The sequence below is a fragment of the Salvelinus fontinalis genome, unplaced genomic scaffold, assembly GCF_029448725.1.
Source record: "Salvelinus fontinalis isolate EN_2023a unplaced genomic scaffold, ASM2944872v1 scaffold_0752, whole genome shotgun sequence".
Classification (NCBI taxonomy): domain Eukaryota; kingdom Metazoa; phylum Chordata; class Actinopteri; order Salmoniformes; family Salmonidae; genus Salvelinus; species Salvelinus fontinalis.
In genome coordinates, this window is record NW_026600961.1 from 53,175 (window position 1) to 75,482 (window position 22,308).

At 46.7% G+C, this 22,308-nt stretch overlaps 2 protein-coding genes across 3 annotated transcripts in view; both read left to right on the top strand.

Moving 5' to 3' along the window:
* The first annotated feature begins 3,556 nt into the window (after nt 1-3,556).
* On the top strand, nt 3,557-6,750 carry LOC129847189 (relaxin-3-like). The gene is made up of 2 exons (XM_055915000.1): nt 3,557-3,896; nt 4,780-6,750. Exons 1-2 carry the CDS (start codon nt 3,737-3,739, stop codon nt 5,043-5,045), a joined length of 426 nt encoding a protein of 141 aa, XP_055770975.1. The 5' UTR covers nt 3,557-3,736; the 3' UTR covers nt 5,046-6,750.
* An 875-nt stretch (nt 6,751-7,625) lies between these two features.
* LOC129847188 (interleukin-12 receptor subunit beta-2-like) overlaps nt 7,626-22,308 on the top strand; it is a 32,956-nt gene continuing 18,273 nt past the window's right edge. For both annotated transcript variants that reach the window (XR_008758397.1, XM_055914999.1), the window contains exons 1-3: nt 7,626-7,922; nt 9,247-9,345; nt 21,153-21,294. Coding sequence is in view for 1 of the 2 variants with exons in the window: in XM_055914999.1 (XP_055770974.1) it covers nt 9,273-9,345; nt 21,153-21,294 (215 nt within the window). In the remaining variant the exon portion in view is untranslated. The remainder of the gene's footprint in view (nt 7,923-9,246; nt 9,346-21,152; nt 21,295-22,308) is intronic.

A 22,308-nucleotide genomic window follows, 5' to 3' on the forward strand; every position in this document is an offset into this window, starting at 1 on the left:
AGCAAGCTCTTTTAGAGCAATAAGGTTAAGTGAAAGTGACATAGCTACTATATTGCAGATGAGTGATCAGTGAATTTAGTTGTCTAAAACAACAACGCTGTATATGAACACTGAATGAAAATTAGTAGTTAAACATGGATTCTGTTCTCTCTCTCTCCTGCTCTCTCTCACACATTTAATGTAAAATGATTTATTGGCATGGGAAACACAGTGAAATACATGGGTCTATGTTTTTGGTTGGATAGGTTTCTCAATTTCTTTCTTAGGTTTTTGCATTCTTCATCAAACCATTTGTCATTGTTGTTAATTTTCTTAGGTTGTCTGCTTGACATATTTAGATTTGATAAGGCAGCTGAAAGGTCAAATTTACTTTAGGCTTTGTAATGACAAGTTTAACTATTGCAGTGAAACGTTTTCTAAAAGGGATTGAATTTGTTGTTGCCCAATTTTTGGGGGGTAGTTTTCTACGCTACTTTCCTACCATCGATAGCATATCTTAGTATTATACAGTCCCTTTTGCTTTGATGCCTGATGATTGAATATTGCGGTTTTCAAATAGACTGGGATTTTGCTGTGATCTGATAGGTGTGTCAGTGGGCTGACTGTGAATGCTCTGAGAGACTCTGGGTTGGGATCAATGATAAAGCAATCTACAGTACCACTGCCAAGGGATGAACTGTAGGTGTACCTACCATAGGAGTCCCCTCAAAGATTACCAGTGACTAAGTACAGACCCAGTAACCGACATAGCTGCAAGAACTGTGACCAATTTTTGTTGGTTGTTTTGTAGTAGTTATGTCTAGGGGGAAATATTGGGGAGGGAATGTGCTCTTGCACACACACATAAACATAAACTCAGCAAAAAAAGAAACGTCCTTTCACTGTCAACTGCGTTTATTTTCAGCAAACTTAACATGTGTAAATATTTGTATGAAAATAACAAGATTCAACAACTGAGACGAACTGAACAAGTTCCACAGACATGTGACTAACAGAAATGGAATAATGTGTCCCTGAACAAAGGGGGTGTCAAAATCAAAAGTAAGTCCGTATCTGGTGTGGCCACCAGCTGCATTAAGTACTGCAGTGCATCTCCTCCTCATGGACTGCACCAGATTTGCCAGTTCTTGCTGTGAGATGTTACCCTACTCTTCCACCAAGGCACCTGCAAGTTCCCGAACATTTCTGGGGGGAATGGTCCTAGCCCTCACCCTCCGATCCAACAGGTCCCAGACGTGCTAAATGGGATTGAGATCCGGGCTCTTCGCTGGCCATGGCAGAACACTGACATTCCTGTCTTGCAGGAAATCACGCACAGAACGATCAGTATGGCTGGTGGCATTGTCATGCTGGAGGGTCATGTCAGGATGAGCCTGTAGGAAGCTTACCACATGAGGGAGGTTGTCTTCCCTGTAACGCACAGCGTTGAGATTGCCTGCAAAGACAACAAGCTCAGTCTGATGATGCTGTGACACACCGCCCCAGACCATGACGGACCCTCCAAATCGATCCTGCTCCAGAGTACAGGCCTCAGTGTAATGCTCATTCCCTCGACGATGAACTCGAATATGACCATCACCCCTGATGAGACAAAACCACGACTCATCAGTGAAGAGCATTTTTTGCCAGTCCTGTCTGGCCCAGCGACGGTGGGTTTGTGCCCATAGGCGACGTTGTTTCCGGTGATGTCTGCTGAGGACCTGCCTTACAACAGGCCTACAAGCCCTCAGTCCATCCTCTCTCAGCCTATTGCGGACAGTCTGAGCACTGATGGAGGGATTGTGCGTTCCTGGTGTAACTCGGGCATTTGTTGTTGCCATCCTGTACCTGTCCCGCAGGTGTGATGTACTGATCCTGTGCAGGTGTTGTTACACGTGGTCTGCCACTGCAAGGACGAACAGCTATCCATCCTGTCTCCCTGTAGCGTTGTCTTACAGTACAGACATTGCAATTTATTTCCCTGGCCACATCTGCAGTCCTCATGCCTCCTTTCAGCATGCCTAAGTCACGTTATCTTTGAAAGACAGGGTCCTGAAAAAGGGACGTGTCTTTTTTTGCTGAGTTTACATACAAAAACACCCACAAACATACATACACACACATGTATACAGACAAAGTCTACATACTGGCCACAAACAATTTATTCAAAAAGCAACACATTCAGTCGCCATCAATGTCGCTCTCTTAACCTGCTCACCTGGTCACTCACCACCAGACAATGTGCAAATGAGTCTCCAACGTCCCCCTGAAATACCATGTTGTTCACATTGTTATCAACCTATTAATTACAAATTCACAAATCCATTGTCAATTCTGAAACGGGAGACCTTTAACTATGCAGTGACACAGATAGGGCCCCAGCCTGTTTGACTCAGATGATGACTTCCATGTTATCTGCCTTTGAAAATGTCACCCGCTTTGCCTCATTCCGTCGCACGCACCCCCTACTCCTTGCTGTGTGAACCCCCCACCTGTGACTTCATCACTCTTTTTTCAGAGAGAGATGGAAAAATATGAGGGGAGAAGCAAGTCATGGGAGAATAATCAGAGCAGCTGGGGTTACACATAGTCAGCACTGAAAAGGTGTGAAGTCGTATAGGGGAAGAGTTGAAGTTTTACTTGAAAGTAAGTTCTATATAATAATAAAAAATATGTATTTTATTTAGAGCTTATCATTACAAGTAGAATCTCAGTCGCTTTGAAAACAAAATTCAACCAGAAACTATTTAACAAAACAAATGTAGGGATCTGTCAGTATTTTGGCGATGGTCACCTTTAGATGATAGGCAGTTCATACAGGTAGTATCTTGAGAGGAGGGAGCATAGATGTAGAGACATCTGACAGACAGGCCATGGAGCTCCTCGTCGTTGTTCACAATCACAGCTCCTCCTCCGTCGATAGGCTGGATCTTCCACTACTGAAATGTAGCACATATGTAGTATACTGTATTTACTAAACTTGGGATTTGTGTTTGAGAAAACATGTTCTTGATACCAACATTTTGACACAGTGGCATCACACTTCTGAACTGTGTCATCATACCCAACATTCCTACTGTACCCCTGTAGAAGATTTGATCAAGTTTAAATATGTATTTTTAAGGTGTTTTGACACTTTATTCAAATAGTGAGGAACAGACAAGAGGGAGAAACAGTGGGAAGGGTGGACACAGGGATTGAACCCGGGTCTCCAGGTGGGATTTGTAAGTAACATGTGTTAGGGAGTGTTACCACTACACCATGGCTCTGCACATTAACACTTGCTTTGCATGAGCAGAAATGTCTGGTGATCAAGTGAGTTTGAGGTGGGTGATGACCACAAAAAAGGTGCAGGTGAGGATTCAAATGAAACGTGGGTTTGACATCCAGAAAATGTGTTTTTCCTGTAATCAGATTACAAACTACTCTGACATCATCGTCGCATTTGAGCAGCATTGGCTAATTATGCCACCTTTGGTCAGTGCTTTGTCTCCATAAAGGTCTCTGGGTCTATCTCTCTCTCCTATCTATGACTGTCCTGGTTGAGAGGGTGTGCGTGTGCAAGTTCCATGTCTACCTCGTATGGCTGAGGACCCCTTTATAAACCCATACCAGGTCACTGGGGAAGTCACACAACACTCGCCACCACAGAGAGACAGAGAAAAACACCTGCTCAAAACAGCCCAGTCTACCATTGAAGAATCTATTCTCTCTCCTCCTTTTTTTGCTCACTCGTTCTTTCACCTTCTGGGACACGATGTGGAAACCACTGGTATTAGCTGTGTGTCTGTTAGTGGCTGGGGTGCAGGGGATGGAGCGCCCCACGTATGGAGTGAAGCTATGTGGCCGGGAGTTCATCCGGGCGGTCATTTTCACCTGTGGAGGATCTCGCTGGAGACGGTCACTCGGGAGTGCAGGTGAGGCATCAGTGATTTATGATTTGTTGAGTAAAGGGAAAGGACTATGTTGGCTTTTTTTGTATCCCTGGCTTTGTCCATTGGAATGTATTATATCCGCAGTCGATTACGTCCACCCAGTCGATTACATTTTTTCATTTAAATGTATTGTGCATTGGTCCAAACACATCAAGACAGTAGTGAAGAGGGCACGACAAAGCCTATTCCCTCTCAGGAGACTGAAAATGTTTGACATGGGTCCTCAGATCCTCAAAAAGTGCTACAGCTGCCCCATCGAGAGCATCCTACTGGTTGCATCACTGCCTGGTATGGCAACTGCTCGGCCTCCGACCGCAAGGCACTACAGAGGGTAGTGTGTACGGCTCAGTACATCACTGGGGTCAAACTTCCTGCCATCCGGGACCTCTATACCAGGCGGTGTCAGAGGAAGGCTAAAAAATTTGTCAAAGACTCCAGCCACCCTAGTCATAGACTGTTCTCTCTGCTACCGAGTGTCAGTCGGTACCGGAGCACCAAGTCTAGGTCCAAACAGCTTCTAAACAGCTTCTACCACCAAGCCATAAGCCTCCTGAACAGCTAATCAAAGGACTACCCAGACTATTTGCATTGCCACCCCCTTTTACGCTACTGCTACTCACATTGACTCTGTACCGGTACCCCCTGTATATAGCCTCGCTAGGGTTATTTTACTGCTGCTCTTTAATTATTTGTAACTTTTATTACATTGTATTACTTATCTATTTTTCTTGTATTTGGCACATGTTACAAATAACATTTGATTTGAAATAGAAACACAGTAATCTTTGACTTTTGAATGTATAAATTGAGCAGCACTGAGAGTCAATATCATATTTCAACACTCCTACTATAAACTACATTTCAGGAGACTTCCCTCAGGACCCTTTCAGCTCCCATGACGAGGACTCATCTGAAGGCTGGAACTCAGACTCCCAGGTCCCAGAGGGTCCCTTCCAGCATGTCCAGGAGGGTGGGGTGTTCATCCGCAGGCCAGCCCGCTCCCTCATCTCAGAGGAGATACTGGAGGCTCTCCGTATGTCAGACCGTAAGGGCCGTGATGTGGTGGTGGGCCTGTCCAACGCCTGCTGCAAGTGGGGCTGCAGCAAGGGAGACATCAGCTCCCTTTGCTGAGAATCCACCCCATTCTCTCCCCTCCCATGCACACACGTAGCCATACACATACCTGGTATTTTCTCATATCTCTCTCTCGGTTTTTCTAACTGCTCTCCCCAGTGTTTCCGAGTTAAAGTATCATGTTAACTGTGCAGGGAGAATATAACCTTATTCTCCATATAGACCCAGTCGGTATTAGATTGAACGTCATGACCCTACCTGCCTGTAAAACAACCTGTGTTTACCTAGGTTTCCCCATTGGCTCACAGCAAAAACGTTATATTTTTCAAACGCAATTTTCTTATTGTCTGCTTGTTTTAGTCAATTACAAAACTCCATTTAAGAAAGTACAACATGTCTAAAGATTACTTTTCAACAGTGCCTGCTCCTAGCGTTCTCACTACTTAGAAAAACGTAATCTTGTAAGGCTTCCCTTATTATGCCCTTTTTCATGACAATGCTAGCAGCAACTTGAGTGAGAGCTAGCTACTGACCGGAACATTAAGCTAGCCAAGACCAACAACACAAACAATCTGACTATCCAGCTAGTGGAATTACAAACGGACAGTATGAGCTAAACAAGTTAAATGTGTTAACCGTGATGAAATGTTTTCCACACACTTAGCTACGTGTAGCCTACTTGGACACCGCATCCCCACATTTCCCACACCGAATAGCCTGAAGCCACAGGGCTCTTCTCGCAGACTCTATTTCCCAACGTGGGACCATTGCGAACCACTGGTCGGAATTTCTGACCTGGCTACTTACTACACGTACATTGAACAACACAGGAGTATTTCGGCATATTTTGTTATTTCTGTATAACAAAAAAATCTGCGGGTTTTCCCCAATTTATGGGCGTGGTCTACGGGAATTCCTTATTATTACGTCATTACCGACTAGGACTGAATACCGATATCTTCCTGTCTCTATACGTGTGGAATTTGGCTAGCTGTGATGAAATGTGGATTCCAGACCTTTTTCTCCATTGTTGTTTTTGGATCCTTCGTACTTTTTGTCCACTCACTGTCGTCATTCACATGGCCCTTATTTTTTTTTTTAAATCTGTCAAATCTGTTTTATTTTGGATTATGAACCTGTTATAAGGGTTTTAATAAAGATTTGATTTGCTTAACATTCTGACTTTTGGTATGTTTTGTGAGGATCTGTTTATTGCACTATAACCCAATACTATATCACATGTAATATAATATTAGCGACTGTTGGCCTGGGCGCCTGGGTGTCTATGTGTGTGTGCTGGAAGTGGCATTTTGCCCCAGATAGTGTGCTGAGAAGCTGTGGTTGACCTTGAGCGAGAACAGTATGCTTTCTATGCAGGTGCAAATAGCTCAAACTATGTTACAGAACTGTCTGGCCCCAGTCTCTAGGGTATGGGAGCGTAATCTACACAGCAACAGCGCCGGACACCAAGGAGCGCCAAGAGGCTGGGACCTGCCTGAGCGCCGGCGATAGGCTGAGCAAGTTTAAACCACGCTCAGCCTCTACTGTGATAGGCCAACAGACGGGTTGGAACTACGTCTATCACAGTATAAGAACAGCTGTTTACTTACATCCTGCCAGTTCTCTGTTCTGCCCTGCGAGGTGATACAGAGAACCCGTATATATGAAAATTGCATTTACCATTTATTGCTTGAGTTTAATAAAAATACTTAAAGTATATTCGGTGACTCTGAATCACATTTTGTCCTGATACCAGATTTGAATTGACGCAAATCCCTAATAGTTTTCCCACCAGCCACAGATACGGTCAATGCCAGAATCATGACATAGGAAAACATAGGGCCATAGGACATAATGGAGTTGGCCTATGACATGTGTAAAGCAACTTTTAATTCTACTGCACAAAAATATTGCGTTTTGAATAAAATGACTCATTCAAATGGAGCACAATCGCACTGGAATAAAACACACTTGACCCCTCAAAAGAGCCCCTAAGGGAACTGAACAAAACGGATACAATCTGGAAGTGGCAGTGGCCTACATCAATTACAGCATCATTTAATCTGTTGTTATTCTTCTACTATTTATTATGTTACCAATACTATGTACATGTTAAAAGTATATTCTGATTACAATTATTATATCTCATCTTTTCACTAAATGCAATCTATTAGCTTCCAAAATGTAAGTAGGTATAAGGTATATCTATCTGTCTGATAACACCTTCTGATTGAATGGCTCCGCCTGCACTTTGAAAACCCCACAGTGCATTAAGTGAATGTTGGAAAAAGATCTTGGTTGCCTTCTAGACATAGAAATGTGAATGCAAAACGGATTCGGGCCACAAAATAGGTGAAGTGAACTGGCAAAAGAATTGAGTCCTCATTCAAAGGAAAGGGCAGTGTGAATACGAAGAGAACTGAGATATTTAGCACTTTTTTTTACCACAGAGTTCACTTTAAAGAGGACTGAAATCAGTTATTTTAAAGAGGACTGACTATATGTGAAAACACCATTATTATGTAGGGTTAAATTTGATGCAATACAGAATCGCTGCCAAAGGCAATTTCGGTAAAACAAAGTAGGCGGGTCATAGACAGATTACAGAGCTTTTAGAGATGTGTCCACTCCCTTCGGGGCTCATTACACTCCGCTTTGCGGATCATAGACAAGTTGGGTGTGTGAGAAATAGTTAGGTCTACACACACATCCAATCTAGTTTCTGCCATATTGCTTTCACCTATTCAGTCTGATCATTTCGGGAAAGGGAGTGAGCGAGGATGCAAGGGAGGAAGCATCACTTAGAATGAAATACAGCCAGTGTGCAGCGAAAAGCACCCAAACTTCTGCGCACGTAAACATCGCAAACATTCATTCAAGAATGCCGGCGAAAGATGGAAGTTCCGTTATTTTGATGTCTTTCTTGACGACGAGGTAATAGCTCTTATTTTTCGAACCACTTATTTTTCAACATAACTTACAGTTTGCCGAAATCATATTGATCATTAGGCCTACCAGTATAACGTTTTTAGACTTGAAATAATACAAGACTTTGAATGTTCACTCTCATTTCTATACTTATGGCTATGGTAAGCTAATTTGCATCATAACATGACAACAATGGTTAATAGACACCAGAGGCTTTTGTCATCATGTGCTTTTGGCTTAAAAACATGTATGTCGGCTACACAATACACAGATACACAATACACAATACACAGATATGTCAGTGGCGAAGACAGTGACAGATATGTAACCAATGATGTATATAAACTCTGGATTGCTGATTGTTATGTATTAGCCACTGAGTGAAGCCACTCAATGGTAGGAACAATCTATAGGAATGAATGAAATTCTACAGTATTTCCATTAAATGTTTCATGAACGAAATTACATTTATTTTTGTAATTTTTGTTGTTGTAGTGGGTCAGTAACATTAGTAATCTCTAAAAAGTGTACTTTAAGGAAAACATTTGTATATATTTAAAATGTTTATGTTAAGCACACATAATATAATTTTAAAGTATGTATTATTTTACTAGGCAAGTCAGTTAAGAACAAATTCTTATTTTCAATGACGGCCTAGGAACAGTGGGTTGCCTGCCTTGTTCAGGGGCAGAACGACAGATTTTCCCTTGTCAGCTAAGGTCTCTATAATAGAATACATGTGTCAAAAACGAATGTTGACATTATAACAGTAAGGAAGGGAGTGCCACGCGGGAGGCACTGGGGCTTCAGCCCATCGCCCCCTAGCAGTCATCTGGTGTATATATAAATCATTGGCTGTAACACTGAAAAGGTTTGCACGTTACTGTGTGAACAACACCTATCACCAAAGATCATTCTTGTTTTACTTTAAAAATATATTTCCACACTATGAGGTTGGAATAATACTGTGAAATTGTGAAAATTATGATAATGCCATTTTAGTGTAGGAGCTGTTTGAAAAGGCCACCTGACATTTCAGTCTGTTTTGGTGGGATGGAGATTTTACCTGCCTGGTGACATCACCTGGCGTTAAATGAGTTAATAGACCAATAAGAAAGAGAGTTTCAAACCTCTCTGCCAATAACAGCTAGTTTTCAGTTTTCCATTCCCTACTCAGATCCCTCCCAGACAGTCCCTGCAAAATTCTTGCTTTGTAAATCGCTCTTTGTTAAGAAGCTATGTTGTTGTTGTTGATCATTTTAAATGAAAACAATCACAGTAAGGTACTTTTTATTTGTTACCCAGAAATGTGTGTGTATGTTTTCCACAGGTGCTGATGGCATAGTGGTGTGAGTAATGGCATGGCCCAGAGTCCCATGCCTCCTGTTGATCCTGCTTCTCCTACTACACACCTGCTTACCTCAACCAGGTGAGTCCTTCACACTGGACTGATCCCAGATCTTTTTCCTGGTAAAGTCATGTGACCAGGAAATTTTCCTTGTGACTATTTATAATCTCTATTTGACACACCCTCAGATCCACCATTCACTGATCAGCTCTGGGATTTCTTCAAATAATTCAGATGGACTAAACCGTAATGCTGATCTATATGTTTGATCTGATTGTATGTCTATGTTATTAGTTCATTCTTATTATTAAACACTGGACCGTTTCTTTTATACTGTTTTTCACACTGTGTATTCATGTACTGTATTCTTCACATATCTCATTTTAATATATCTACTACTGTACATTGCATTTTTGTTATACTGTTTTGCATACTGTGTATTTATAGTGCATTTGGAAAGTATTCAGACCGATTGACTTTTTCCACATTTTCGTTAAGTTACAGCCTTATTCTAAAATGTATTAAATTTGTTTTTTCCATCATTAATCTACACACAATACCCCATAAAAATATCAGAACTGAAATATAACATTTACATAAATATTCAGACCCTTTACTCAGTACTTTGTTTAAGGACCTTTGAAAGTGATTAGAGCCTTGAGTTTTCTTGGGTATGACGCTACAAGCGTGGCACACCTGTATTTGGGGAGTTTCTCCCATTCTTCTCTGCAGATCCTCTCAAGCTCCGTCAGGTTGGATGGGGAGCGTCGCTGCACAGCTATTTTCAGGTCTCTCCAGAGATGTTCGATTGGGTTCAAGTCCGGGCTCTGGCTGGGCCACTCAAGGACATTCATAGACTTGTCTCGAAGCCACTCCTGTGTTGTCTTGGCTGTGTGCTTAGGGTCGTTGTCCCGTTGGAAGGTGAACCTTCGCACCAGTTTGAGGTCCCTAGTGCTCTGGAGCAGGTTTTCATCAAGGATCTTTCTGTACTTTGCTCCATTCATCTTTCCCACGATCCTGACTAGTCTCCCAGTCCCTGCCGCTGAAAAACATCTCGACAGCATGATGCTGCCACCACCATGCTTCACAGTAGGTATGGTGCCAGGTTTCCTCCAGACGCTTGGCATTCAGGCCAAAGAGTTGAAACTTAGTTTCATCAGACCAGAGAATCTTGTTTCACATGATCTGAGAGTTCTTTAGGTGCCTTTTGGCAAACTCCAAGCGAGCTGTCATGTGCCTTTTACTGAGGAGTGGCTTCCGTCTGGCCACTCTACCATAAAGGCCTGATTGGTGGAGTGCTGCAGAGATGGTTGTGCTTCTGGAGGTTTCTCCCATCTTCACAGAGGAACTCTGGAGCTCTGTCAGAGTGACCATCGGGTTTTTCACCTCCCTGACCAAGGCCCTTCTCCCCCGATTGCTCAGTTTAGCCGGGCTGCCAGCTCTAGGAAGTCTCTTGGTGGTTCCAAACTTCTTCCATTTAAGAATGATGGAGGCCACTGTGTTCTTGGGGACCTTCAATGCTGCAGAAATGTGTTGGTACCCTTCCCCAAATCTGTGCTTCGACACAATCGGAGCTCTAAGAACAATTCCTTGAACCTCATGGCTTGGTTTTTGCTCTGACATGCAATGTAACACAAGCATTTCGCTGCACCCGCTATAACATCTGCTAGACTTTATGCATCCCCATTTCCTTCATTTTATTCAACACAACCTTCCATAGAGATCATATCAGTATCATTCTTAATTAATGCGTAGGGGACCAAGAGGTAAATGGTTCCTAATCACCACCCTGTTAGTCATATCACATATGCTATGGACCTTGTGTTGTGTTCATAATAGAAGGCAACGGAAAACATTTTTAAATGGAAAACGCATATGAGTGTTTCTTATTGGAAAAGTCCAGGTAGTTCCACCCTGTTTCAGACGTTTTTCGTCTGTTTGGTGCCTAATGAACACAACCCTTAGTGTGTGGTTATGATTTTATGTTTCATACTGATACTAGAAGAGGAGAGGAACTCTGAGAGAGGAAGGGTGTCATCACCTCGCAAGATCTCTGTCTTGTTATCATTTCCTGTTTGGGCTTCATGTTCCTTGAAACGCTCTCAGTGTGTGCTTGTGGTTTCAACGTTGTGTGTGTGTGTGAGGAGGGGTCTAGGTCAAAGAGGATGGCAATGACAACAGAAGGAACGCTAAACTGGCACAGTTCCCTTAAAGGTGAATGTCATCTGAATTTATTTCTCTCTTTCTCTCTCACTATCTGTTTTCGTGAAACCGCTTCGCACGTCTCCAACTCAATCATCAAGTTTGCAGACGACACAACACTGGTAGGCCTGATTAGCAACAACAACGAGACAGGGAGAAGGTGAGAGCCCTGACGGAGTGGTGCCAGGAAAATAACCTCTCCTTCAACGTCAACAAAACGAAGGACAGCGGAGAGAGCACGCCCCCATCCACGTTGACAGGGCTGCAGTGGAGAGGGTCAAAAGCTTCAAGTTCCCCAGCGTGCAAATCATTTAGGACCTGAAATGGTCAACAACGCCCCTTCAACCTCAGGAGGCTGAAGAAATTCAGCTTGGCCCCTAAGACCCTCACTAACTTCTGCAGATGCACCACCTAGAGTATTCTGTCGGGCTGTATCACCGCCTGGTACGGCAACTGCACCACCCTCAACCGCAGGGCTCTCCAGAGGGTGGTGCCGTTAGCCCAACACATCATTGGGGACAAACTGCCTGCCCTCCAGGACATCTAGAGCACCGATGTCACAGGAAGGCTAAGAAGCTCATCGAGGACCTCAGTCACCCAAACCATGGTCTGTTCTTCTCTCTACCATTTAGAAGGTGGAGACAGTACAGGCACATCAAAGCCTGGACCGAGAGACTGATAAACAGCTTCTCCAGGCCATCTCAGACTGTTAAACAGTCATCACTAGCCGGCTACCACCCGGTACTCTTCCCTGCACCTTAGAAACTGCTGCCCTATGTACATAGAGTCATTGAACACTGGTCACCTTAATAATGTTATTATTATTTTTTTAAATTACCCCTTTTTCTCCCCAGTTGGTAGTTACAGTCTTTTCCCATTGCTGCAACTTCCGTACGGACTCGGGAGAGGCGAAGGTCGAGAGCCATGCGTCCTTTGAAACACAAACCTGCCAAGCCACACTGCTTCTTGACACACTGCTCTCTTAACCCGGAAGCCAGCCGCACCAATGTGTCAGAGGAAACACAGTACAACAGGCGACCGTGTCAGCGTGCATGCGCCCGGCCCACCACAGGAGTCGCTAGAGCGCGATGGGACAAGGGCATCCCGGCCGGCCAAACCCTCCCCTAACCCGGACGACGCTGGGCCAATTGTACACCGCCTCATGGGTCTCCTGGTCGCGGCCAGCTGCGACACAGCCCGGGATCGAACCTGGATCTGTAGTGACGCCTAGCACTGCAGTGCCTTAGACCGCTGCGACACTTGGGAGGCCACTGTAATAATGTTTTACCCACTTTATATTTATATACTGTATTCTAGTCATGGCTCATCCTATATAACTATTCCTTTCAGTTCTCTGCTGCCATCGTCTGGAACGAATTGCAAAAATCACTGAATGGCATATATCTCCCTCACTAACTTTAAACACCAGCTGTTAGAGCAGCTCACAGATCACTGTACCTGTACATAGTAGAGGTCGACCGATTAATCGGAATGGCCGATTAATTGGGGCCGATTTCAAGTTTTCATAAAAATCTATATCGGTATTTTTGGACACCGATTGTGGCAGTCAGGGTATATGCAGCAGTTTGGGCCGCCTAGCTCGTTGCGAAATGTGTGAAGGACATTTATTCCTAACAAAGACCGTAATTAATTTGCCAGAATTGTACATAATTATGACATAACATTGAAGGTTGTGCAATGTAACAGCAATATTTAGACTTAAGGATGCCATCCGTTAGATAAAATACGGAACAGTTCCATATTTCACTGAAAGAATAAACGTTTTGTTTTTCGAAATTATAGTTTCCGGATTTGACCATATTAATGACCTAAGGCTCGTATTTCTGTGTGTTATTATGTTATAATTAAGTCTATGATTTGATATTTGATAGAGCAGTCTGACTGAGCGTTGGTAGGCAGCAGCAGGCTCGTAAGCATTCATTCAAACAGCACTTTCGTGCGTATGCCAGCAGCTCTTCGCTGCGCTTCAAGCATCACTCGCGCTGAGACTTGGAGTAGTTGTTCCCCTTGCTCTGTAAGGGCCGCGGCTTTTGTGGAGCGATGGGTAACGATGCTTCGAGGGTGGCTGTTGTTGATATGTTCCTGGATCGAGCCCAGGTAGGGGCGAGAAGAGGGACGGAAGCTATACTGTTACACTGGCAATACTAAAGTGCCTATAAGAACATCCAATAGTCAAAGGTATATGAAATACAAATGGTATAGAGAGAAATAGTCCTATCATTTCTAGAATAACTACAACCTAAAACTTCTTAACTGGAATATTGAAGACTCATGTTAAAAGGAACCACCAGCTTTCATATGTTCTCATGTTCTGAGCAAGGAACTTAAACTTTAGCTTTCTTACATGACACATATTGCACTTTTACTTTCTTCCCCAACACTTTGTTTTTGCATTATTTAAACCAAATTGAACATGTTTCATTATTTATTTGAGGCTAAATTGATTTGATTGATTTATTATATTAAGTTAAAATAAGTGTTCATTCAGTATTCTTCTAATTGTCATTATTACAAATAAATAAAAAACATTGGCAGATTAATCGGTATCGGCTTTTTTGGTCCTCCAACAATCGGTATCGGCGTTGAAAAATGATAATCGGTCGACCTCTAGTACATAGCCCATCTGTAAATAGCCCATCCTACCTAACTACCTCATCCCCAGACTGTTCTTTTTTTCTCCTTTGCACCCCAGTATCTCTACTTGCACATTCATCTTCTGCACATCTATCACTCCAGTGTTTAATTGCTAAATTGTAATTATTTCGCCACTATGGCATATTTATTGCCTTATCTCCCTTATCTTACCTCATTTGCACACACTGTATATATACTTTATACTATATATACTGTATATATACTGTATATTTACTTTTTTCTCTATTGTGTTATTGACTGTATGTTTGTTTATTCCATGTGTAACTCTATGTTGTTATTTGTGTCGCACTGCTTTGCTTTATCTTGGCCAGGTCGCAGTTGTAAATGAGAACTTGTTCTCAACTGGCCTACCTGGTTAAATAAAGGGGAAATAAAAAAATAAAACAATTACAAAACTACTGCTGTACAATCCTTTTCTATTTACATAGTGTCCATACTGTCTATATGTAACGGTAGTCCTCCTCCTCTTCAACCGAAAAGGAGGAGTAGTGATGGAACCAAGGCGCAGCGGGTTGTGAAAACATAATTTATTTACAGAAAGACGAAAAACACGAACTTCACTATAACTAACAAAACAACAAACGGAGTAGACAGACCTGGACGACGAACTTACATTAAACACGAAGAACGCACGAACAGGGAAAATAGACTACACAAAATGACGATGTACAAAAACAAACCGAACAGTCCCGTATGGTGCGACAAACACTGACACAGGAGACAACCACCCACAACGAACACTGTGAAACAACCTACCTAAATATGACTCTCAATTAGAGGAACGCCAAACACCTGCCTCTAATTAAGAGCCATACCAGGCAACCCTAAACCAACATAGAAACAGACAACATAGAATGCCCACCCAAACTCACGTCCTGACCAACTAACACATACAACAAACTAACAGAAATAGGTCAGGAACGTGACATAACCCCCCCCATAAGGTGCGAACTCCGGGCGCACCAGCACAAAGTCTAGGGGAGGGTCTGGGCGGGCATCTGACCACGGTGGTGGCTCAGGCTCAGGGCGAGGTCCCCACCCCACCATAGTCAATCCCAGCGTACATCTCCCCCTACAAATAACCACCCTCATCTTACACCCACTAAATCTTTTAGGTAACATCGACACAAGGGGCAGCACCGGGATAGAGGGATAGCTCAGGACAGAGGGATAGCTCAGGACAGAGGGATAGCTCAGGATAGAGAGGTAGCTCAGGATAGAGAGGTAGCTCAGGATAGAGGGGCAACTCCGGACTGAAAGGCAGCTCCGGACAGAGAGACAGCTCTGGATAAATAGCCGCTCTGGGCTGAGGGACAGCTCATGACTGGCTGACGACTCTGGACGCTCCTGGCTGGCTGACGGCTCTGGACGCTCATGGCTGGCTGACGGCTCTGGACGCTCATGGCTGGCTGACGGCTCTGGACGCTCATGGCTAGCTGACGATTCTGGACGCTCATGGCTGGCTGACGGCTCTGGACGCTCATGGCTGGCTGACGGCTCTGGACGCTCATGGCTGGCTGACGGCTCTGGACGCTCATGGCTCGCTGACGGCTCTGGCAGATCCTGTCTGGTTGGCGGCTCTGGCAGATCCTGTCTGGTTGGCGGCTCTGGCAGATCCTGTGTGGTTGGCGGCTCTGGCAGATCCTGTCTGGTTGGCGGCTCTGGCAGATCCTGTCTGGTTGGCGGCTCTGGCAGATCCTGTCTGGTTGGCGGCTCTGCCAGATCCTGTCTGGTTGGCGGCTCTGGCAGATCCTGACTGACGAATGGCTCTAGCGGCTCCTGACTGACTAACGGCTCTGACGGCTCGGGACAGACGGGCGGCTCTAATGGCTCGGGACAGACGGATGGCTCAGACGGCGCTGGGGAGACGGATGGCTCAGATGGCGCTACGGAGACGAATGGCTCAGATGGCGCTGCGGAGACGGATGGCTCAGACTGATCCTGTCTGGCGGAAGGCTTTGGCTGCTCCTGTCTGGCGGAAGGCTCTGTAGGCTCATGGCAGACGGGCAGTTCATGCGGCGCTTGGCAGACGGACAGTTTAGGCGCCGTTGGGCAGACGGCAGACTCTGGCCGGCTGAGACGCACTGTAGGCCTGGTGCGTGGTGCCGGAACTGGAGGCACCGGACTGGAGACACGCACTTCAAGCCTAGTGCAGGGAGCAGGGACAGGGCACACTGGACTCTCAAAACGTACTATATGCCTGGTGCGTGGTACCGGCACTGGTGGCACCGGGCTGAGTGCACGCACCTCAGGACGAGTACGGGGAGAAGGAACAGTGTGTACAGGGCTCTGGAGACGCACAGGTGGCTTAGTGCGTGGTGCCGGAACTGGAGGCACCGGGCTGGAGACACGCACCATAGAGAGAGTGCGTGGAGGAGGAACAGGGCTCTGGAAACGCACTGGAAGCCTGGTGCGTGGTGTAGGCACTGGTGGCACTGGGCTGGGGCGGGGAGGTAGCGCCGGAAATACCGGCCCGTGCAGGCGTACTGGCTCCCTTGAGCACCGAGCCTGCCCAACCTTACCTGGTTGAATGCTCCCCGTCGCCCGACCAGTGCGGGGAGGTGGAATAACCCGCACCGGGCTATGTAGGCGAACCGGGGACACCATGCGTAAGGCTGGTGCCATGTAAGCCGGCCCAAGGAGACGTACTGGTGGCCAGATATGTAGAGCCGGCTTCATGGCACTTGGCTCAATGCTCAATCTAGCCCTACCAGTGCGGGGAGGTGGAATAACCCGCACCGGGCTATGCACACGTACAGGAGACACCGTGTGCTCTACTGCTAAACACGGCGTCTACCCGTACTCCCGCTCTCCACGGTTAGCCTGGGAAGTGGGCGCAGGTCTCCTACCTGCCCTTGGCCCACTACCTCTTAGCCCCCGCCCAAGAAATTTTTGGGTGATACTCACGGACTTTTCGGGCTTCCGTGCTAGACGCGTCCCCTCATAACGCCGGTTCCCTTCTCCGATTGCCTCTGCTCTCCTCAGTGCCTCCAGCTGTTCCCATGGGAGGCGATCCCTTCCAGCCAGGATCTCCTCCCATGTGTAGCAACCTTTACCCTCCAAAACATCGTCCCAAGTCCATTCCTCCTTCTCGCGCTGTCCCTTCCTCTGATTACACCGCTGCTTGATTCTGGATTGGTGGGTGGTTCTGTAAAGGTAGTCCTCCTCCTCTTCAACCGAAAAGGAGGAGTAGTGATGGAACCAAGGCGCAGCGGGTTGTGAACACATAATTTATTTACAGAAAGACGAAAAACACGAACTTCACTATAACTAACAAAACAACAAACGGAGTAGACAGACCTGGACGACGAACTTACATTAAACACGAAGAACGCACGAACAGGGAAAATAGACTACACAAAATGACGATGTACAAAAACAAACCGAACAGTCCCGTATGGTGCGACAAACACTGACACAGGAGACAACCACCCACAACGAACACTGTGAAACAACCTACCTAAATATGACTCTCAATTAGAGGAACGCCAAACACCTGCCTCTAATTAAGAGCCATACCAGGCAACCCTAAACCAACATAGAAACAGACAACATAGAATGCCCACCCAAACTCACGTCCTGACCAACTAACACATACAACAAACTAACAGAAATAGGTCAGGAACGTGACACTATACACACCATCATATTCATATATATATTATTTATATTCCAGACTCTGACATTGCTCGTTCTGATATGTCTTAATTTTTCATTATTTCTTTTAGCTTTTGGATTATGTGTGTATTATTATTGTATTGCTAGATATTGTTGCATTTTTGGAGATAGAAACTTAAGAATTTTGCTGCATCTGTCACGTTCCTGACCTGTTTTCTGTTGTTTTGTATGTGTTTAGTTGGTCAGGACGTGAGCTGGGTGGGAATTCTATGTTGTGTGTCTAGTTTGTCTGTTTCTGTCAGCCTAGTGTGGGTTCTCATTCAGAGACAGATGGTAGTCGTTGTCTCTGATTGAGACTCATATATAGGAGGCTTGTTTTGTGTTGGGATTTTGTGGGTGTTTGTTACCTGTCTCTGTGTTTGTGTTCTGCACCAGATAAGTCTGTATCGGTTTTGCACATTTGTTATTTTGTATGTTGTTTGTAGTGTTTCACTTGTGTTTGTATTAAACATGTTTAACACTAGCCGCGCTGCATTTTGGTCCTCTCCTTCACCCCTGGAAGAAAGCCGTTATAGAAACACCCACCAAACCCGGACCAAGCAGCGTGGCAACGGGCAGCAGCAACAGCAGCAGCAGTACAAGGAGGAATGGACATGGGAGGAGATTCTGGACGGAGAAGGACCCTGGGCAGAGCCAGAGGAGTGTCGTCGTCCCAAAGCGGAGCTGGAGGCATCAAAAGCAGAGAGGCGGCATTATGAGGCGCTTGCAAGGCAGAGTGGCTGGAGACCCGAGAGGCTCACCCAAACATTTATTGGGGGGGGGGGGGGGCTAAAGGGGAGTGTGGCGAAGCCGGGTTGGATACCTGAGCCAACTCCCCGGGCTTACCGTGGAGTGAGAGGGCGTCGTACTGGTCAGACACCGTGTTATGCGGTAAAGCGCACGGTGTCCCCAGTACGCGTGCTTAGCCCAGTGCGGGCTATTCCACCTTGCCGCACTGGTAGGCCTAGGTTGGGCATCGAGCCGGGTGCCATGAAGCCGGCCCAACATATCTGGCCTCCAGTATGTCTCCTCGGGCCGGCGTACATGGCACCAGCCTTACAGGTGGTGTCCCCGGTTCGCCTGCATAGCCCAGTGCGGGTTGTTCCACCTCGCCGCACTGGCAGGGCTACGGGGACCATTCAACCTGGTAAGGTTAGAGAGGCTCGGTGCTCAAGAGCGCGTGTCCTCCTTCACGGTCCGGTATATCCGGCGCCACCTTCCCGCCCCAGCCCAGTACCACGAGTGCCTACACCACGCACCAGGCTTCCAGTGCATCTCCAGAGCCCTGTTCCTCCTCCCCGCACTCGCCCTGAGGTGCGTGCCCTCAGCCCGGTACCTCCAGTTCCGGCACCACGCACCAGGCCTATAGTGCGTCTCAGCCGGCCAGAGTCTGCCGTCTGCCCAGCGGTGCCTGAACTGCCCGTCTGCCCAGCGCCGTCTGAACTGTCCGTCTGCCCAACGTCGTCTGAGCCATCCGTCTGCCCAGCGCCGTCTGAGCCATCCGTCTGCCCAGCGCCGTCTGAGCCATCCGTCTGCCCAGCGCCGTCTGAGCCATCCGTCTGCCCAGCGCCGTCTGAGCCATCTGTCTGCCCAGCGCCGTCTGAGCCATCCGTCTGCCCAGCGCCGTCTGAGCCATCCGTCTGCCCAGCGCCGTCTGAGCCATCCGTCTGCCACGAGCCATTAGAGCCGCCCGTCTGTCCCAAGCCGTTAGAGCCGCCCGTCAGTCAGGAGCCGCTAGAGCCGTCCGTCAGTCAGGAGCCGCCAGAGCCGCCAGCCAGTCAGGAGCCGCCAGGGACGCCAGCCAGTCAGGAGCCGCCAGAGACGCCAGCCAGTCAGGAGCCGCCAGAGACGCCAGCCAGTCAGGAGCCGCCAGAGACGCCAGCCAGTCAGGAGCCGCCAGAGACGCCAGCCAGTCAGGAGCCGCCAGAGACGCCAGCCAGTCAGGAGCCGCCAGAGACGCCAGCCAGTCAGGAGCCGCCAGAGACGCCAGCCAGTCAGGAGCCGCCAGAGACGCCAGCCAGTCAGGAGCCGCCAGAGACGCCAGCCAGTCAGGAGCCGCCAGAGACGCCAGCCAGTCAGGAGCCGCCAGAGACGCCAGCCAGTCAGGAGCCGCCAGAGACGCCAGCCAGTCAGGAGCCGCCAGAGACGCCAGCCAGTCAGGAGCCGCCAGAGACGCCAGCCAGTCAGGAGCCGCCAGAGACGCCAGCCAGTCAGGAGCCGCCAGAGCTGCCAGCCAGTCAGGAGCCACCAGAGCTGCCCTACAGTCATGAGCTGCCCTACAGTCATGAGCTGCCCTACAGTCATGAGCTGCCCTACAGTCATGAGCTGCCCTTCAGTCATGAGCTGCCCTTCAGTCATGAGCTGCCCTTCAGTCATGAGCTGCCCTCCAGTCATGAGCTGCCCTCCAGTCATGAGCTGCCCTCCAGTCATGAGCTGCCCTCCAGTCATGAGCTGCCCTCCAGTCATGAGCTGCCCTCCAGTCATGAGCTGCCCTCCAGTCCGGAGCTGCCACTAGTCCGGAGTTGTCCCTCTGTCCGGAGTTGTCCCTCTGTCCTGGGCTACCTCTCTGTCCTGAACTACCTCTTTGTCCTGAACTACCTCTCTGTCCTGAGTTGTCTCCTCTATTGTAGAGGGGAGTTGGTGAAGGTTCCTGGACCATGGTCGGGGGCGAGGGTCGCCACTCAAGGGATGCTAAGGAGGTGGACAAAGACAATGGTGGAGTGGTGCCCTCGTCCACCGCCGGAGCCGCCACCGCGGACAGATGCCCACCCAGACCCTCCCCTTGAGTTTTAGGGGTGCGCCCGGAGTTCGCACCTTGAGGGGGGGGGGTTCTGTCACGTTCCTGACCTGTTTTCTGTTGTTTTGTATGTGTTTAGTTGGTCAGGACGTGAGCTGGGTGGGAATTCTATGTTGTGTGTCTAGTTTGTCTGTTTCTGTCAGCCTAGTGTGGGTTCTCAATCAGAGACAGATGGTAGTCGTTGTCTCTGATTGAGACTCATATATAGGAGGCTTGTTTTGTGTTGGGATTTTGTGGGTGTTTATTACCTGTCTCTGTGTTTGTGTTCTGCACCAGATAGGTCTGTATCGGTTTTGCACATTTGTTATTTTGTATGTTGTTTGTAGTGTTTCACTTGTGTTTGTATTAAACATGTTTAACACTAGCCGCGCTGCATTTTGGTCCTCTCCTTCACCCCTGGAAGAAAGCCGTTATAGCATCTGTGATAACATCTGCAAAACTGTGTACATAACAAATAAACTTTGATTGGATTTGTCTCTTTTTGTCCGTCTCTTTTTGTCTATCAGTTGAAATTCACTTCTACCTCCCTCCTCATTGTCTCCCTCACTCTCTGCAGGCCCTCCATCTCCTCCCTCCGCTCCACAGTGTCACATCCCCTATACGGAGGGACGACAGGCAGATATCCACTGTTTCTGGGATCCAGGACAGGACCCACAGATCCCCACCTCCTACAGCCTGCATTGGAATTCTACGGAGGGGTAAATACATGTCTACTATAGCCTGTATACATCCCATCTTAATACAGTATATACAGGACATATATAATCATATTCACAAATGACCCAGACATAGGCTATCATAACTATCATATACTGTTCCTACACAGATGCAAGAATAGCTGTTAATTCGCTGTGTTTGGAAACCCGCGGTGACTCGTGGTGTTTAGAAACCGATGGGTTAATGCTGCGTTTGTAACCAAGCGGGAAGTGGGAATTTACCACCATAACCTTAGATAGAGGACTCTATATGGATAAAACCCATTTGGCATGGATATTGTCATCAAAGGATTCACCATTTTAAAGTAGTCAACTGGGTGGGACTTCCTATGGGTGAAGGAAGGATCACATGATTCCATCCAGGGCATCAGGAGGGATCAGCCAATGAATTATACTCGTGAGTAAACATTCCATAACTGTAGGTGGTAGTAAATCACCATCCTTGGCTTTATACCTGTTGAAACAACACACTCTAGATGGCAGTATGCACCCTTTCAGTTTGTTTGCCAACTCATAGAAGTAGTAGAAGAAGAAAATTGACTTATTCAAAATGGAGATGGATCAATGGTTCTGCCCGTGCCAGGGCCGGGCTTATGTGTCTTACCGTACCTCCTTGTCAGTCCACAAAAAATATTGAAATAGCGATCATTTATTTGACAGAGAGGCCATCGACAGAAAGACGTGTCAATCTCAGATAAAGCATTCAAGCGAGTGAAACAGACAAGTTTCCCTCTAGTAATTACCATTTGGGGGATTTTTTTTCTTCCATTCATGTGTGGTAAACACAGAGAATGATAGAGATATCATCTTTATATATGTCCCATTAGGGCATCTGTGAGCACTCGGGCAGTGCCATTGAGGCCATCTCCATTTTGAAGTAGTCAAAAAAATGTTTTTACTACTTCTATGAGTTGGCAAACAAACTGAAAGAGTGCAAACTGCGTTGTTTGTGTTGTTTGAAGAGGTATAAAGCCGAGGTGTGTGTCTCTTTGTTAA

Bases quoted from the DNA above. Each gene is read 5' to 3' on its own strand.
- LOC129847189 (XM_055915000.1), top strand. From the start codon at position 3,737: ATGTGGAAACCACTGGTATTAGCTGTGTGTCTGTTAGTGGCTGGGGTG. The intron at 3,897-4,779 runs GTGAGGCATCAG...ACTACATTTCAG, and splicing joins ACGGTCACTCGGGAGTGCAG to GAGACTTCCCTCAGGACCCT.